Source organism: Neocloeon triangulifer, unplaced genomic scaffold (genome assembly GCF_031216515.1).
Source record: "Neocloeon triangulifer isolate White Clay Creek 2 clone unplaced genomic scaffold, ASM3121651v1 ptg000015l, whole genome shotgun sequence".
In the NCBI taxonomy this organism is placed as follows: domain Eukaryota; kingdom Metazoa; phylum Arthropoda; class Insecta; order Ephemeroptera; family Baetidae; genus Neocloeon; species Neocloeon triangulifer.
Genome location: NW_026775557.1, coordinates 5,327,052 through 5,346,535, shown reverse-complemented (window position 1 = coordinate 5,346,535; position 19,484 = coordinate 5,327,052). Strand labels below are relative to the sequence as shown.

At 40.5% G+C, this 19,484-nt stretch overlaps 1 protein-coding gene across 4 annotated transcripts in view; it reads right to left on the bottom strand.

Moving 5' to 3' along the window:
* LOC132202357 (inactive dipeptidyl peptidase 10-like) overlaps positions 1-19,484 on the bottom strand; it is a 109,093-nt gene that overhangs the window by 74,214 nt on the left and 15,395 nt on the right. The window contains exon 1 of one of the 4 annotated variants that reach the window (XM_059629217.1): positions 12,992-13,298. The exons of 1 other annotated variant lie outside the window; for it this stretch is intronic. In XM_059629217.1, coding sequence (XP_059485200.1) covers positions 12,992-13,117 — 126 coding nt within the window. In that variant the 5' untranslated portion in view covers positions 13,118-13,298. Of the gene's footprint in view, positions 1-3,887; positions 4,046-12,991; positions 13,299-19,484 lie in introns of those variants that run through there. 2 more of the 4 variants (XM_059629218.1, XM_059629221.1) reach the window with 2 other exon arrangements.

Below are 19,484 nucleotides of genomic sequence, written 5' to 3'. Positions count from 1 at the left end.
CAGCTGAAATTTCCCCTCTGCGTTTTATTTTTTTCGCTGCTTTTTTTGCAACTTCCGGCCTCGTCGCAAAACCAATGCGATAATCTCCCACGGGAGACGAAAACCGCCGACAGCAGCAGCTCTCATTGAAATATTTACAATCGTGTGCAAAGAGGACACTGGTAATTGCTGCCGTTCCACATGTACGCGGCTATTTTTGCCGGGTCGTCTTTTTCAACCGAGGTCTCCGGAGACCGCCAGACTGGCTGCTGATGATGATAATGATACACACTGACTGGCAAAATGAAATGAATGCACGGGGGCGATTCGTCCGCTTGCTCGCAGGGATTAATTCCGCGCGCACACAGAGCGAAATATTGTGGAAAATTACAAGCAGAGCTAGATAGAGACGGACTCGGTCTGTAATCACGCGTCGGCCTGCTCTGGACTCGCAGAAACGAACGCAGCTGTGTTTGCAGATGCGGACTATGAATTTCAGGCGACGGCCAAGGAACGAGTTTAATTACGCTTGTATAATTAAGTAGGCTGATGAGACGGTGTGGAGTTCTATTAAAAAGCCAACGCGGATATAATTGAGTTTTCTCTTCATGTTTTGTTCCCACTCGCACAATTTAGCTGATGGAAAACTCATTTTTTATGATAAAAGATTTGATCGCATGTTGTGAATTGATTTTCAAAAATGAAATTTATATTTTAAAGGGGTTGGAATCTTTCACTAAATGAAGATTTTAAATTTCGTAGCAACGATACTGATGCAAAACTTTGCTTGATTGTTCAACGTTTTTTTAAGAAATATTTATTTTATAACAATTCACAGAACAAAGTTTCCAAAGTGGAAAAGCCATCTTTTTGTCTTAAGATAGGTAAAATCTGCTTCCCTTGGCAACTTTGGAGTTTAAAATTGCACAAATTTATAATCAAATTAAAAAATATATACATAATTATATATGATTTAAATTTTCAGACAAGGTGTAATTTAATATCTCTCTACATCCGCTCAATCTTAAGTTATCTGTTTTTAAATAAATTTTTTACAAGGTTCGCTGTTTTTCAAAATCATGACTTGTAATTTTTAACGAAATTTTGAAATGAAATTTTTACCAGGTTATTATCTGTTTTTCAAAATTAATCTGTAATTTTTAATTGAATCATGAATTAATTTAGAATTTTAATATCTGTTAAAAATCAAGTTAAATTTTAATTATAATTAATTCACATTATAATTATACCGAGCGGAAAAAGTAATAAAATTGTTATTTTTCTTATGATAGGTAAAAGCTGTTTCCTTGGAATATTCACAAGTTCCAAACTTCATCAATTTCCTTCAATTTAACAAAAAAAAAATCTGAAACACTTTTGAAGGTCGTGATCTCAATACTATTATGTTTTGATATTACAGGAAATCTTCTTTAACACAAAGCCACTAAATATTATTTTTTTTTTTGCCGGCGAAACAGCTTTTTCTTTAAAAATAGTAGCAGAACGCATATTCTGTGAATCACATTTTTAACCAAAAATCAACAGTAGGGTATCAAAAAAAAGCTTAAATGATTCTCCATTTACAGGAAATTTCCCTTATTTGATTATTTCATAAGCAGAAATAATTATTTGGATACTAAAAAAGTTATGTTCATATAAATGGATTTTTTTACGACCGGAAAGATTTTTTTGTTTTCATCGTCTTCCTAATTGAAAGTTTTGACGGCCCCGCTTAAATTACAAGACGTCATAATTAAATGTTAACACACTGCACTCCTTGCGAGCTGAAATTCTCAGGGCTCATCACGCGCGAGAGGATAATTAGGCGCCCTCGCGCAAGGAAATTATCGCTGCTGCGGGGCCGCTGTAAAAATGACATAAACACGTTTCGTTTTATTATGAGCCGGCAGATGAAGACGAACGGAGCGAGTTAATATGCCCTCGTTGCGAAACGGCACACGCCGAGTACGGACAATAAGTTATTGCGAAACGGATATAACGAGAATGGAAAACTCGGCGCGAACAGCAAAATTCGCGCCGATCTCACGTTTCTTGTCGCAAATATGGCCGCGGGCCAAGACTATGCATGTTGGTCTAGGCATGCAAACTCTCAGCACCTGTTGCTCCGCCACATTCGAATATTATAATTTAATATAATATTCCTCGGGAATCCGTCATTTGGAGCGCGATAATGAGTTGGAAATCGATTGCGTTCTTGACCCACATAGTTTTGTGCCGCGGCAGATGTCCTCGTCCATCTTTCATCTTTGTACATATCGCTCCCGAGACACAATAAAAAAAGAAAACGGCTCGGTATGTTTTACGAGGCAGAAAAATAATAAAACAAGCCGGCTCAAAAGTTAATCGCTCTCATTTCAAAAAGCCGCGCCGAAATTGGTTTTTGTCTGGGAAGAAAAATGAGCGGTTTGCGGGGCGGCCCGAGCTGCAAAATGATAAATAGCCGCGGCGGCCGTTTTTCTTTCAAAGGTAATTTATTTATGCAAATTTGTTTTGCAGCTGCCGCCGCCGGCTTATCACTGCAAAAACTTGCTCGGGCCCAACAACTTTCTCCGAACGCTCTCTCATTAACTTCTTTGATCAGGCCGATAATGTAATAAAACTCTTCGCTTTGCGAGGAATGAATAAAATTTCTCGCGGCCGGATTTCGGGGGGAAGGGTCTGACCCAGAGAGGGAAGTGCCTGAGGGCGCGGTCCTTTCTTCCACCCTTACGCACGTTGCAATGACAAATGTTTGGCCTCTCCACTGCTAGGCATGTCCTCAAAACGGCGTGTGCCCTCCTTATCGTCCGTTATTGCGCGCCACGCACACACACACATAATCCCTTTCGATGCATCACACCCAGCCAGAGAGATAAACTCCCCTAACTCAATCGCGGCCAATTCGGACCGAACCAAAATTGACCTCAAAATTTGGCTGGTTTGATTACTTTTGGAATTTCAATTCTTTTTCCAATATCGTTTTGTGCGTTGGGAGAGAAAAGGCAAAGACACACTTGGTGTCACTCATTGTCAACGGGAGTAAAACTGCAAATGAAAATTTGCGGGGTCAAGAAAGTCGGTATTATTTGAGCTTTTTAAGGCGAATATTTGAAGTTGGGTTAATTTTTTGACAAATTTTATTTTCACTGTTGGCTGATTTTACTTCACATTTTTAAATCTATTAATTTTAAATTCATTAGGAATAACTTGAAAAGAAATGTAAAGCCGTACAAAAAGTCAGAAAAATATCAATAATCATAAAATATTAATGAGGAGTAAAATTTATGCACAAAGGAAGTAGAAGTTTGGTAAAACGATTGAATTTTAGAATATTTCAGTTGTTTATTTTTGAGAGAAGAAGTGAGTGGGCAATGCTCTTGAGAAGACGATAATGAATTAAAAAAATTTAAAAAAAAATTCCAATAATGACAAGCCAGTCTTTCAATTTAGGAGTTATTTAAGTTATTATTGGTTAATTTACTTGGAATGCAATATTAATCTCATCTATGCGTCGCAAATTTTTAATAGCAATTAGGAATTGAAGAAAAAAACAATAAAAATACTATATTGGGTTGTATAGAATGTGATATTTATGGATTAATTATTATTGCAACTGTTATCTTTAAAAGCTCTCTGTGGTAAGAAATCGATTGTCATATCGAAGGTTGGTTTTGTTTAATTCATGAATGTAAAGGGAAACTCCCACCCACGTGATTATCGAGCTGCACATTTTCTCTGAATTTTTATTTATTCGTGAAAATTGTCTGTCATAAAAATTACGTAACCTGAAACCTCTCATCCGTCTCTATTAAAATTCATAACAACAATTCATGCACAGGTTGAATCTGGTATTGAATGGAGAAAAAAAATTTAAATTTAATGTTTCCTATTACGATTGCGTTTCTTACCCTCATGAACTTGGCTAGTTTGCGCTCCTCCGCCTGGTCAATTTGGCGCTGCAACACATTCGGCATTGTGCTGGCAAAATTCGGCCGCCGCGAGAGTGAAACCAGACGAGGATATTATGTCAGCGTGGCGGCGGCGGCGACGACGTGCAGTTTCGGCCCATTTCGTCGACGGAAGGAACAAAATAAAGCAGAGAGCGCGGAGGAACGCGTACGCCGGCGAGTGAGAGGCAGAGAGAGCGCGTCGCGGCGGCAAAAGCGGGTGGCAGAGCGAGCGCCACCGCGTGCTGCGCCCCCCGCCCCTCCCCGACTGGATCCAGCCTCCGCCCGCGTGCCCTGCTCACTCAAAGGACGAATCGTCCTTTCCCACGCAAACACACCCTAATTGCATCAACAGTACATACACACCACTTAACGCTAGACACGACGGCCAAGACACGAATTTGTTGCGCTCTAGTTAAAGGTGCACCGAGCTTTTTAGATAAATTAAAAAAATTCTCCAGAAAACAGTTTTAACTGGAAGCTTTTCATAAATTTTTGTCTTGTCAATATTTGCTTTCTTCAAGAAAAATACAAGAATTTTAAATTTTTTTTACCAATAGGGCCATCATGTCTTTCAGTAATTAAATCTAATAAACGGGACAACAAATCTGGTACTTTATGCAAAATTTTCGAATTTTTAGGTTTTAGTTATTATTTTTTGAAAATTATAAGTTTTATTCTTCTTTTTATCTATTGTTTATAATTCCAGTTTTGGACTAAAGAAGATGATTTAATATCGCTCATTTTCTCAATTATAGAAAGTAGCATATCAATATGTAATCAAAAAAATTGTTTTAAAAATGTGATTTTTAAGTGTTTAGATCGTCACTGTTCAATCAAAGAAGGATTATTTGCAAAATGAATTAATATCAAAATAATAAAGATATAAAAAGTTTTAAACAAACAAATCTGATTAAAGTAATAATACAATAATTATTGTTAAAAAATTCATATAAAAATAAAATAGCACTTTTTAAATTTGGTACAAATATTTCTTTTATATTTTTTGGTTCTGTTTTTTTGCTTAGATAATCATCAAATTTTTAATCTTATCTGAATTTACATTAAAAATGTTTCTACAAATAGAACGATTACACTCAAAGAGGAGTTTATGGAAAATTGAAATCATACAAACATTAGTGTAAAAGAAAAAATAAAAGAAAAACTGACGGTTACAGTTGCTGGTATTTAAAAACCTTGGGTTTCTCGGCGTCTAAACTACATCTCAGGGATAAAAATTTATATATAAAAAAAGTACAAAATCTACCCTCATATATTTAGTTCAGACACAAGAAACCCTGGGTTTTTAATGAACAAGTAGACCAAAATTCGCCTTTCAGCGTCGGTAATTGTCCTTGTAATTTTTGTTTTTAATTTAATCTTTGTAACGAGATTTTCCCTGTTTCAAATTTTCATTGTTTCAATAGCCTCAAAAATCCATTAAACATTTTTATCCGACTCGAATTTTCCAAGGAATGTATTATGGAAGTCCCCCTTCAAACCCCAACAACCACACAAGTGCGTTTCTGCGGTCAGTACTAATTGAATTCAATAATTGACAAACTGCTTATCTGCGACTGGACATTTGACATTTCAACCGAATCGATAGTTTGCATTTCTGTTTCCCTCTCGTCACCAAGACCGTAAAACGCTCTCATAAAAACACAAATATTTTGTCCTTTCCATAAAACTGGAATCATTTCCCGCCGTTCTCTATCCACGATTGCATCCTAGAGGCGTGTTATATTTTTTTCTCGTCCTCGGAGGTGTAAACACTTTGTGCTCGTAAAACGGTCCAAGGTGGGCTGAAACAATAAACCGTGCTTCGGCGATGCGAGATTTCACGTGTGTGCGTTTCTTCTTTGTTGGCTTTATCAAAGTGCCGCGGCGCGCTATCGCATTATTTTTCTGTTGCACGCTCAATCCGAGGCAGAAAATAAAGAACCTATTTCCAGCAGACTTTGCGGTTTCCAGCACTTGCTGCCGCCGGCTATTATTGTCTAGGCGGCCGGCCGAGCACTATAAATTTTACTACCCCCCACAAGACGCCCTCGATCTTTCGCTCCACACAACCATCATTACGTCACGACTCGCAGACAGAGTGAGTGACACTCACGCCATTTCATCTGCCAATCCATTATCCATTCTCATTTTTCCCCGACAAAAGAATTTTCTCACATTTTTTATATAATTTTTTTTAGCCATAAAGAGAGGTGATTTTTTTCCTGTTTTTCAATTAAATAAGTTTTATGATCTCCAATTCCACAATAATTACTAGGTTGTAGCTATGCAGTTATTATTTAAATAAATAAATATAAAAAATAACAATATTTAATAAAATTAATCAATTATAAAATAAAAATAATTAAAAAATATTTGACATTTTGAATAAATAAGGAATCGCCAGTTTTCATGTATTTAAAAACATTTAAAAAAACCTATATTTAGTTTCAAGAAAATATTTAATTGTAATCTCTGTTTTCCAAAAAATATCTATAGCCCTAGGTTTTTAATTTTTACCAATAATTTGTGTCAATTTGTGTCAAATTACCAGTAACAATTTTTTATACAATTTTTTTCCTGTTGCCTCTTTTCACTGAAAATAGCAAATTGGTGTCACATTCCCTCTAACAATCTTTACAATTATATGGCTCCCTATCAATAATGAATTTTTTGTTTCGGAACTTCGGCAAGAGGAAGTTGTGTTGATGGACGAGGTATCAAATTCGCGCTGCGATTAATTAGAATGAGCCGCGAGCGATTCGCTGCTTTGAAACGTGGCGGATAAGAGGAGCTGCGTGTGTTGTTTGCCGATTGTTCGGTCTTTGTTCGCGAGTTAGTGAGTCTATTTGTTCGCGCGCGCGAGAGAGTGCGTGGAACGACGAGAGTTGGTTTGAGATAAGGACGCTTTACGATTCGTCGACGGCCGCAGCTGTTTCTATTTCTGTTTGGTATATATATTTGACGTTAATTATTTCCAAGTGCAAACATGTCGCAGAACAGAAATTCGCGGCTGAGTCGTTCTCAAGTCGAGATGCTTGGGGCGTCCGCCACACCGAGGCAGCATCGATCCGAACTCATTCATATTCTCCGAGGCCGCGCCGTCCACAGCAATAAAATCCAACTCGCCGCTTTTTCCCGGCAATCGCTCCGACGTTATTATCGTCATCTCTCAATGCCGCGCCCCGTTTGATTGATTTCACCCGAAACGTCCGCAGCCAACTGTAATTCGATTTTTCACAGAATAATTGTGATCGACAATGGGAAATTATCAAAAAGAAGAAAAATGATTCAATTTTCTTTCAATAAGATTTTTTTAGCAAAACATAAATTTGTATTTGATTCAGTTGGTTTAAAAAAATCCTCATTAAATATTTAATCATGTTGCTGCAACGTGTGCTTTAATATGATCATCCGGATTCAGAGCAGTGAGAGTGTGAAGCAACCGAGACTCAATTTGCGGCTTAACGCGGACATTAACAGCGGCTGCAATTAATTAGTTTTCACGCCATGTGCAGCGTAGTTAGATGCCTTTATTTGCCCTCGCTGTCCACCGTACATTTTAATCCGCATAACAACAATCCCTGTGCGTGGGAACGGAGCGTCATCGCCGCCGCATTATGCTCTTTTCTGATAACAAAATTTGAATCAGTTTTGAATATATTTACCATCTTCGGGAGATTGATGAATATTACGTAATTATGCAAACGCCTCAAGCCGTAATCAAAACGTCAAACGCCGCGTCGATGAATTATTTATGACCCAAAGCCATTAATCTCTGGCCCGTATCGTGACCTTCAGAGACGCAGCACCCTGGAAGGCCCTCTGCAATTAGACCGCGGCCGAGGTGTGCAGGGTTGCATACCCTCTCGTATAAATATGTGAAAAGCGCCCTTGTAGCTTCCAATTAGGCAATATTCAATTAGCGGGCGCAATTTGCGCCTCCATCCCTCCTGCGACGCACAAAATGCGAGCAGCGCGAGAGCCATTTGAAGACTAATCAGCGCAAATCATGTTTAACGCTGTTGCGCCGAGATTGCAAAACTTAATTCAGATATAACACGGCCAAAACAGCAACTAATTAGCATGGGATAATACAAAACTTATGAATAAAAGATGATTTTTCATTTCTAGAAGAATTTCAAGATTGAATATCGATTCATGGTGTTTGAATTTAAATTCAGCTTTTCCTCGATGGGTGTTTCGAGTCATTTATTGTTTCTCCACCGGGGAAGATTCGCTCTATGGTGACCAAAATTGTTATTAAATTAATTTTATATTTATTTTAATAATATTTTTTATTATTTTAAAACCGTTCAAAAATTGGTTGAAAAAATTTAATTATTTTATTGAAAAAAATTGTAAATAAATAATAATAAAAAAATAAAAAAATCCTAAAAAGTCTATGGAGGGAAAGCCAAATTAAAAATTCGGATACCATGAATTATTTCATCCTAATTAAATAAAGATTATAATCCACGGAAATGACCTTCTTTTATTTTAAATTTTGGTGGACTGGGCGAGCCAAAGGTTGAGGATCTCTTGCTCCTGTCGCTGCTTCTTCTGTTCAGCAAAAGTTTCCCTCTGCCGGCGCTGCTTTTCCTGGCCCTGTTCGTACATCCTGCGACCGATTTCGCGTCGCCTCGCTTCCTGGTACCTTTCAATCTGCCCGACCCTGAGTTCCTTCCGCTCGAGGGTCTCCTCCTTTCCATCCCACCAAGCGTCCATCATTTGTCCAAACCGCCGACGGACCTTTTCCTCGTGCCGCTGCTTCCTTTCCTGCCGCCTCAGGTCGCTTTCGCGCTTGTCCCTGAGCTCCTGCTCCTTTTTATCCCTCAGGTCGCTCTCGGCGATCAGCTGCATCTTACGTTGTATGAAAAAGCTCGGCTTTGACGCACGTCTAGCCAACCTGGCCCCAGGTGGCGGCAGTACCCAGTAGCTTGGCACATCTTCCTCCTCTTCAAACGCCCTGACGGTGGTGACCTGACTTTCCTCCGAGCAGGTGCTGCTCTTAGCAGACTCGGAGGCAAAGATCTCTGCAAAGGAGGGTCTGCGGAACTCAGGAACCGTGGCCAGGTCAGGGGTGGTTGGTGGGGCGGAGGGGAGATGCAGCTCAAAAGAGAGTCGACGCCCTTGCAGTGGAGAAGAGGTCTCAGAGGGACGAAGGGACAAAGGACTCTCAAAAGCAACCTGCGGAGGTGAGGATGAGCTGCCCTTCCTCGAACGGACGTCAGGTTTGTCTTCAAACTTTGATGGAGTGCGAGTCAAAGGGCCCTCAAAGGCGTCCTTGAAAGGTGAGGATGAGCTACCCCTACGAAAGGGGACAATTGGTTCTTCAGGTTCAGGTTTGTCTTCAAACTTCGATGGAGAGCGAGTCGAAGGGCTCTCAAAGGCGTCCTTAGAAGGTGAGGATGAGCTAACTTTCCGAAAAGGGCCGATTGGTTCTTCAGGTTCAGGGTCTGGATGGTCTTCAACCTCACCCTGCACTTCGATCACCGGTTCTTCATTATTCTCACGCTCAAAGCCACCTTCCGCAGGTTCTATTTCTTCATCAGCAGGCTCGTCTGTTTGCCCTTTGGAAGGCTCTTCCGTTTGTTCCTGCTGGGGAAATTCTTCGCCTAGTTCCTCGATTTTTTGTGGTTCCACTTCCTCCTGCTCTAGAGATGTAGGCGCGGCTTCATTTTTTCCCTCGTTGCCAGGGTCGCCCAACTCTACTTCTTCTGACACCTCTTCTGGTGGCACAGACATCTCAGGGTCTTCCGTTGGCTGCTCAACAAAAATCGTTTGAGAAGAGTCGCTCATTTTTAAAACGTTAAAAATTTAAAATTTCGTTAAAAGATTTGTTTGATTTTATTATTGTTGCCAAGGCTTATCGTTTATTTATTATAAAATGCTATTGTTGCAAGTTTAAATTGAATTTCGGACCCCTATAACAATTAATTTAATTTCTCACTTCTCAATATGTTATCAAAATCCTATTTCCGTAAATCAATACTTTATGGTTTCATAATTTCAACTGCAAAAATAAATTTAGATTAATATTTACTTAAATTAAAATAAATAATTTAGATTGAAATTTAAAGATTTGCTTGCTTAACATAATTTAAAATCCATATTGTTGCAAAAACAAATTGTTTTATATGTTGAATATTACATTGTTGCAACTTAAAAACAAACTTCTGGACCTATACAAGTGAAGTACATTTTACTTCTCAATAATCATATTTTCAAAAAAATCTATGCCATATTTTTTAATAATTCTCTAAAATAATTTTAAGTTATAAAAACATCGTAGTTCAGTTTTGAATTTTATGGCGTAGAGAAATAAATAAACGTGGATTAGGACTCTCAACTTTAATCACAAATTTTGCGATGAATTAAAGATATTAACTTCATTAAAACTAGATTCAGAATATTCTTAAAAAGTTTTTTTAATAAGTAGGGCACAGACTGATAAGACAATGGCTTACAAAAAGCACAGTAAAAAAAGCACGAGCTTAATGTAAGCCAAGGGTGCGAACAAGGGTATCTTTAAGACAACTCTGTTAAGCAACAAAAAGATGGGAGCAAGATTGATCAGCTCTTTTTATGAATATAACATCCTAACAAAATAAAACGGCCTCTAACAAGACGCTCGACCCTTATTTTCTTTTGATGTCGGGCGGGAATCGATTAATGACACTGCGAAATCCGTTGGCAAATAAATAGCACAGAAAGCAACAGAGCCGGAAGGCTGACAAGGTTGTTTTTCGCCGAGCTGCCTATTGCTCAGCGGATAATCGAGGTCAAGTGTTTGGCAGGCGGAGGAACCTCATCGGAAAACTCTCGAGCAGAAAAAAGAGTCAAAGAAAAAGCACGACTCAAAAATTTATAGCCCGGCAGTCAATGAAGAAGAAAAGAACAAAAAAGAGATTTGTAAATATTTCACCACCACGGCCGTGACGAATTGCTGTCCCGCGTGTCAATAAAAGTTTCTCTCCGTCGTCGTCTGCCAGACTAACTCGCTCGTAAAATATAAATCTGAAAATTCCGAGCGAGAGAGCGAGTTATTTCGTTGGTCATATTTTTCGTGCCGTCGTAAAAAGAGCAATTGTTTGTCAATATTTACACCGGCGTGAGAGATTGGCCGCGACCGATTCGTGCTTGGCTGACGCACGCACGTGAAGGTAATTTCCCTACTAATTCTGAATGGCGAGAGAAGAAAAAGAAGACGCTGCTTTGAGTAGGAGCAAAGAAAGGAGGCGTGTTATTCAAATTAGGCACGTAGCAGCGAGAGCGAGTCGCGGCAATTTATTAACGGGCTCTTCCTCTTGCTCTCGCACGTGCGATTCTCGGCACGAACTGCAAAATAAATAAGCGGAACAAACATGGAGAGAACGAGCCTGGAGAGCCGGACGGACGACTCATTGAGCCGAAAGATAGCCGCGAGTCAATTTCACTCGCATTCAAAAGCGCTCGCTCGCTGCCAGCACAATGATGGCGGAAAGCGCGACATTTGACGCAGGTGCCGCCGAATTTCTTCCTCTCTTTCCCTCTTGCAACTCGAGACTAGAGGTCACCGCCGAGTTGGCGGAAAGAAAAAGATTCCAATTAACTGGCGGCTTTATTCGCTGAAACGTGGAAACCGGGCGGATATTGTTGCAATTTCCTGCTTAGAGATCGATTCGGATTTTATTTCGTTTCGCGTGCCGCAAACGGGAATAACCACGACTGATACGTACGTGCAATATTCACGGCTCGCGGTGCGTGGAATTTATTTATTCACATATTGATTGCTGACCGGCGATGTCATTACACATCCCGACCGCTCCCAAGCGAGTACACCGCATGATCACAAATGCACTACGCAATACATTCAATATGTTTCCCCGCGAGATATATGGAATGATTGACACATTTATTAATAAACGCATCGACCCATCATATAAATTATATTATATGTAAAAATTGTGACAATTTTTAAACACCCAATATTTTATTTGAAGGGTTTCAATTAAAATCTTTATGGCTACTACATGGGTGAAAGTTTTTGTAATCAAAACATTTTCCAATTTCCCCAAGTTTTGCCCTTTTGATCCTTTCGGCAGATTGGGTTGTTAGAAATCTTTACGAGAGCTATTAAGGTGATGGCGCAAAAAAGTTGAAAACGGATGGGAAAAGTTTATCTGCGGAGTGTCAAAGTTGGACACGAACGACTGGTTATATGACACAAATACAGAGCTGGTTGGTTGTTTAACAAACAATGAGTCACGTACAGAGATATGGAGCGTCATTGTCAGGTGTATTGGAAAACGTGTCTGGATGGCTGCCTACACGCCCGGCGCAGCAATCACGATGCTCTTACAATCGATAGAAACAAATAAAGGCCGCTGGTCCGCACACGCTGCTTTGAATAATCGAGTCGCAATTACTTGTTGAGTGCAGACGACCCGCAATGAAAAACACCAGGTCTAAAAAGAGGGGTATGAAATGTAAATTGTTTCGTCGGCCTGCCCCAGCCGCGCTTTCAGAGCATTTTTAATTTCGCAAATGCCCCTCACGAGGTGTCACGAAAAGGGAATATGCAACGTGCCGAGCAGTAATGTCAAGCCGGTTGCATAGCTCGCCAATCATTAGGCCGTTAGGGAAGCGCACATAAAAAATATTTTCATGCAAATTGCTTCAAAATACCAATTATAATCTCCAGGCCAATTATTATATAATGAACTCTAATTACTTCCTTTCTTTCTTGTTTCAATTTTTTTTTCAATGACATTTTGAACGATTGTAACGTGATTTACATAAGATCTACGAGATCTTTGGTCCATTTTTCATCATGTCTGGCTCATTCATCAACTTTTTACAACCTCTACGCACTCGTTGATAATGAATCTTTGGATTAGGAGACGTTGGAACAGAGCCATTAACTTTGGCCGCCCATAAATCACCCGTCGGCGGCGGCGGCGGATCGCAACAAGTCTGTCATGCACAAATTCTGATTTTTTGTTTAGTTTCGGCCAAGCACGTGCACACAGAGAGCAAAGAAGCAAAAGGAAGAAAGGCGATGGACAAAATTTGATTCTCACCCCACATACCCGAGTGCGTCCGAGCAAGAGGGCGTCCATCTCGCTGTCCGGGACATTGTTGACGGCGCCCGAGATGGTGGACACCACCTGGATGGGCGCCTCGTCCGTGTCCGCGACCGCCAACATGGTCCTACCTCACTGCCAGTCAGTCAATCAGACAAAAGCACGTGCTCGCCGCACGTCATCGGCCGCAACGCGGCGCTAGTTTCGCCACCAACTTGATCATGATCACTTGTCCTTTTCTTGAACTGAAATTGCGGACGAGCAGGCAGGAAAAGGTGTGTTTGGAACGAGGCCGGTTGTTGCTCTGCGTGCTGCTTTATGACATGGATGGCGGGCGGGCGGGCGAGTCACGGATACACAAAACCATGCGCGCCGAGGCTCAGCGGCCCAAGCAGCAGCCGCGCCGCGCCTTCTCGCACCCCGCCGAACACCCTCTTCGCTTGCGCGCTCTCGCCGTAGCTCTGCCGCCGCCGCCGTCAGACCGACCGCCCGACGCACACGACCTGCCCTCCCGCCCGCCCAGCGCCCGACCGACTGCTTATTAACCGCAAAAACAATGCCCTCGCGCTAATAGCCCGGCCGGTGTGCGCTGCTATATTAATTGCCACTACACACAACCACGCAAATTCTCGATCCTCTCCAGACTTGCTTCTCCGCGGCAATTGGAATTTATTTTATTTGTTGCTTCAGAATAGAAAGAAGCGAAGGTAGTTTGTCTCTTTCGTTCATTGCTCTTGTTTGATTTTATAAGAAAAACTATAATATTTATGTTCATAGTGACGGTCTTTAGATATATTATCCTGCAAGCTACCACACGGATCACTTTACTGAGGAACATAAATTTTGAGATCTTTATTTTGAGATCTTTTAATTAAATTAACTGCAAAAGTTACTATTTTAGAAAAGAAACCGTGGAAATTTTTTATTGGTATATCACACGGATCATGATAATTACTTCTTTTTCCTTTTCTGTCAGAAGAAAATCTTCCCTAAATGTAGAATTTTTTGAACAAATTTCTAATTTCTTGACTTCTAGCATAAATAATTTTAAATATCTCTTAAAATTTGTATAAATAAGTCCTTAGAAATCATGCATGTTTAAATAATAACCAATAGAAAACTCGTGAAGAAATTGGCACAATGAAGGAAACGTTCATGCAGTAAAAAAGACTAGTAAAAATTTATTAACTTCTCATGAAAGGATTGCAATTTAAAATTGTAAGATAATAAATATATTTTTATTTCAAATTTTTTAATACTCATATTACAATTTATAGATTTAATTCAAATTTTCCAAACTACTTAAATATGTATAAAAATTGTTATCGACTGTTAAGGACAAGCTCTAAATTTATTTCAAAATGCTAATTTTAATGGTTTAAAAGACCTAGAAAATTTAATTCAAATATATTAATAATTAAACCAAAATTTCCATTTCTATCAGATATGAATGACGGAAACATTTCTTAATATTCTGGTCTTATCCCCCTCAACCCTTGAGAGAATAAAAAGGAAACGCTTTAAAAATCTGAACACGGGTAGCGTGCGCGCCGACAATAAGCGAGACGAATCCTGTCCAGCCATCGATCCATTGAGCAATTTTTTCCCAATTTCGGGCACAATAATAACAGCCAACCAAAGACAAATTCAATCTGAGATACTTTGCCCTTTTTGCCCCCGATAGTAACAGAGTCTGCCACGCTCCCCTAACACCGATAGATCTAATTTGCATGCTAAGAGGTGCATGGAGTCGAGAGCACCTGTCGGCGGCGACGCCAGAAGTGCCGAGCTGGGCCACTCGAGCCTTAATTAGATCACCGGCCGTGTGTCAATCAATCACTGCCTATCCCCCAATCGACCTTTATTGGCCTCTAATTCATTTTAAATTGGCAAAGTTTATTGTTTTCAACGTTTCACACCTTTTTTTACATCTTGCTTCAGTTATAGGTTTTCACGGCTTGGCACTCTGGAGGAAAAGAATCGTTATTGCGAAAACCCCATCTATATCAATTGAGGAACGGCTGCAGGAGGAGGAAATAAATAATTGCAACGGAAACAACTCGCAGAGACGTGTAATGGCGCATCAATCTTTCATGCTACTGGCAGCTGAGCCAACTTCAATCACAATTTCGCAGCCACCAGAGAGCAACCCTATCGTGCACCCGCGCCGATCCAGAGAGTCAAAGTTCTATCACGAGCTAGCAGCAGAGAAGTTCAATTACATCCGATAGATAGGGTTTCCGCCACCGCCGCTGATCAAAGTCGCGCTTTAATTCGCAATCGCTTTTACCGCACGAGTCGCTCACTTTTCAGGCAAAAGTTTTGCTCCTTCTCTAAACCATTTCCTGCGAAATTCGATTTGCATTTTCCTGTGAGGAAAAGTGAGTTATTATTTTTATTCAAAGGTGAATAATATGTTCATGCTCCTCATCCACCCACGATGCCGTTTTGGTACTTCTTGGAAATTTGTGTTGAGGGCGGCCAGAGGGAGGAACCGAGCGGGGCAGTTGCATGTCCGTGAGAAGCGGCGAGGCGCAAAAATAGTCGGAAAATTAAATAGAGCGCGAGCAGAGCACACTTCTATATATTTTCCATCGCAGATTGTCATGCAAATCGCGCCTCGATTTGAATAATGAGCCACGAGCGGTGATTTCGCCTCTTTTGCCGCCACCAACCCCGCCATCAACCGCACATCAAAGCGCTAATTGCGGCTCATCCGACAGCCAACGCTGCATTTTTTTTTTATCTTTAATCAAAGGAAAACGACGATTGAGTTATATTGCGGGTTGTATGTTGTATTTGATAAGAAAATCAAATTTCACGGTTAGCTCTAAATTTAGCCCCACCCTTGGCCTTTCTGTAATTTAAATTTTAAATTATTTACAAATGCTGCGACTTTTGTCATAGTTTGCATTTGAAGTTAAAATAGTTCAAAGTTTGCGTAAGTTGCTGTGTCTCTTTCTCGATATATTCTGCAGCCTCGGAGCACAGTTTGCAGCAAACTCGATTAGCTGATGCTCTGCTCTCTCATCCTGCTGCTAACTCGGTTAGTTTGCGAATATAATAAGGTTGTCAGACGGGCTCAAGAGTCAAAATTCGATTTTCGCGCTTATGAAGCAACGGCCGAAAATAGAACTCGTCTGGGTGCAAAGTTTTCATTTTTATACAAATACATATGTACATGTCACCAAGACGAGATGAAAATGTCCCGCCTTAATTGACATTTCATTGCCAGCCATATAGTTAAGCCCTTCTTCGGAAGCCCAGCAGCGCTCCGTTTAATTAATTCCCTTGTCGAGAACAAAGGCGAATCAATTCTCGTCCGTCGCGCAGGGGGATCAGATCGAAAATTAAATTAATATAATATATAAGTCACGGCGGCGTCACGAATAATTTGCCATTTAGATTTCCAGCGAGCAGCTGGCGAGCGAGAATAAAAATTGGAATAAATCTCAGTGGAATAATAATGTCCCCGGTTTGTTTTATTTTACGTTTGCATACATTAGAGGAAGTCGATAGTATAATTACACGATGTTTTTTTCGCTAAAGACGAATGGCACTTAAGAAATCAATTCGCCTCTCCGCTATATTATCCCATAAAATAGAACGGTTTATTTTGAATCGCAGTAATTTCGCAAATGGCACGCTCGCGAGAGCTGCCGGGTATAAAAGGGTGTTAAGGGAGGCGAGAGGGCGGAATACGAAATGAGGCAGCGAGGCACCATCTGTGCACCGACGGCCCAACTGGCGACGTCAACGGCGGCGCGGCGCCTGGCGCCACCCTTGCGAGCGACTCTCGAGCGAAAACCAACTCGAACGTTTTCTTTTTATATTTTTTATTCCAGCCCTTGTGATTAAATTTATTTTGGAATCGCCTACTTTGAATGCAAATAAAACGGCTGGTTCTCCTTTGAATCTGTCTTTTTATAGAGGAAAAAGCAGTTTCAAAGGCTTACCAACTGTGAATTTTAATCAGAAACTTTTTTTTGCAAGGAAAATGTTGGAACAACCATATTTGCAAAGTCAATTTAAAATTTAATTTGAAGGAAGTAATAACAAACAAAATTCCGTCGGCAATTTAGAATTTCACAATTTCATTTGATTTTTGAGATCTAGTTAATAAAAGTTGCGTCAGATTATGAGACGGCCGAAAATTCTGTATTTTTTATATCATTTTTTTTTATTCGAACTGAAATTACATAAGTTTCAGTCACGTGCGCACGCGTGCCCTTGGTTTTCGCATCGTTGGGCTGCACTTGTGTGCTGGGGTGGAGCTGCGAAGGAAGAGCCGGGAGCGTTTTGTGGCGTGTGCCGCGGGCGAAAAAGCTCTTCCTCGCTGCTAAAAGCCTCCTTTCGCAGTGATCGCATTACGCAGCGGCGGCGAAAAGGTGCAGTGCCGGCCGAGTAATTAAAAGCACGGTCACACATGTATGTATATATATGCGAGTGCCCGCACGGACAAATTAATTATTTCTCTGAAAGCGAAATACTAATTCCAGATTTTTAAGCCCTAGCTCCGTTCAAGCAGCCAGAGCAGGATAAAAGACTAACTTAATTAAAAAGGCCACTCTCGCCTGATCGCATCGATTCTTTCATTTGCAAGTCTGCTCAAGAAAAAGGTAAAATAAAGGAGAGAAGCAAGCGCCTCTTGTAGAACCGTTTCCGATAAATTGCACATTTATTTACTTTCAATCTGCTGGCAGTTCTTCTTCGATTTCAAAGTAAAATTTCACTCCTTTCTCTAGTGCCTGCAATCAGAGACCCCTTCTGTGAAAACAAACTCGAGAGGTTTGGATAATATTAAGAAGGGTTCTTTTCATGCAAGTTTTATTTACAAGTAAGTTTCGGCAGTTGCCGTTCCCACGTGGCCGGCCGGCTGGCTGCTTAGCCAAGTTTGAAACAAAGCGTCCTTTGTCGCGGGTCTAATTGAAAAAGGGCGTCGAGAATTCTCAAAAGAGGGCGAAGAAGGAGAGAGACTCTTTCTCTCCAGACGAAAGCAATTAAATTTGCTGCCATGAAAGTTTTATGAGCTTGTTTTGGAGGTGCGGCCGGCAGATCTCTCTACTTTTCTATTTCCTGCGAGAAATCGGCCGATGAAAAAAGGAAAAAGGGCTTATTTACGAGGACGGCCTCTTATTGACGGTGACAGAAGAAGCGTTCCGGGCGGTAAGAGCCCGTTAATGACCGCCACTTGACGACGCACGTTATCTTACCGGCATGAAAAGGCGCCGAATTAATCGGCCGGAAAATGCGTTCGGCCCAAATTGAGACTTGATTTCAGGGGTGAGGGCCGAGAAAAGTCGGTTATGGCTTCATTCGCAAGTGCGGGCGTGAATACCAACGAGAGAGAAGCAACTCCCTGGAGCTAAGATCCTTCTCAGAGAGATGGAGATAAATTCGGTTGGCCAAATAAATTGTGCCCCGGGCTCTCGATGACGACGAGAATTAAAGCAATTGCGACCACTGCACGCTTGTTCAGGTTAATGAAAGCCCTCGGGAAAGGTTCTTGAAATTCGTTCAACCTGGGACTATACCCCATTTTCCGTTAGAGAGAACTTTCAAACTGTAGGTCTATATTTAGAGAACGGACCACATGAGAGAGATTGGCTGCAAATTATATGGTAGTCCTCAAGAGTATTGCCCACTTCTGAATAGGTTGCTACGGCCATATTTTATGAAATCTTCTAGCCCGGATATTATTATTATTAAAAAATGAAAATGGTGCTTTTAATTATCCTGCTAATTTTTTTTCCAATTGATCAGACATTTTGTTTATCTTGCTACCAAATTTAAAAAAATGATTATTTAAAAACATCTCATATTTTATATTTGGATAAAAAAAACTTCATTATAAAAAACAATCAACTTTTCATGAAGCTATAGACGCACAAAAACAATTTTTACCTGCCTGATAATGAGGGCGCCGAAAAAAAAACTAATTTATGCTCAGTCTCCATTAAAAGCACAATACGAACAAGCGTGAAATATTAATTAGCGTGTCTAACTAACCAACTTGAGCAGTGCGTGGCAAAAAGAGTCGACATGGGAATCTCGTGCAATGCTAATTACTCCCCGCAGCTTTTTGCCCTCCCGTCGGTCCGAAAACTTTGCCGGGAACTCAAGCCACCTTTGCCAAACAGGAGAAACGGACGTAAAAACTTCTATCGGGGAAAAACCCTCCGTAATTGTTAGATTGTAGCTTTGTTGCTGGGAAAAAATTTTGCTGTGGAGGCAAAACTCCAAAACAGCCATTTAAATTTGCATCTTCTTCAACAAAGTCTCATTTGAATACTGCCGTCTCCATTCAAGCCTTTGCAAATTGCTCGTCTAATTAGATTTGACAACCCTTGCCGGCGAGTTCCAAAAGGGGTCGCCAATTAAGTCTCAAAATTCTGAACTCAGGCAGGAGCAGGGAAGACGAGAATCTTATTGTTTCAGCTCCTGTTTCTCGTATTATATGGAAGAGCCTTGTCATTTTTGCACTTTCAAT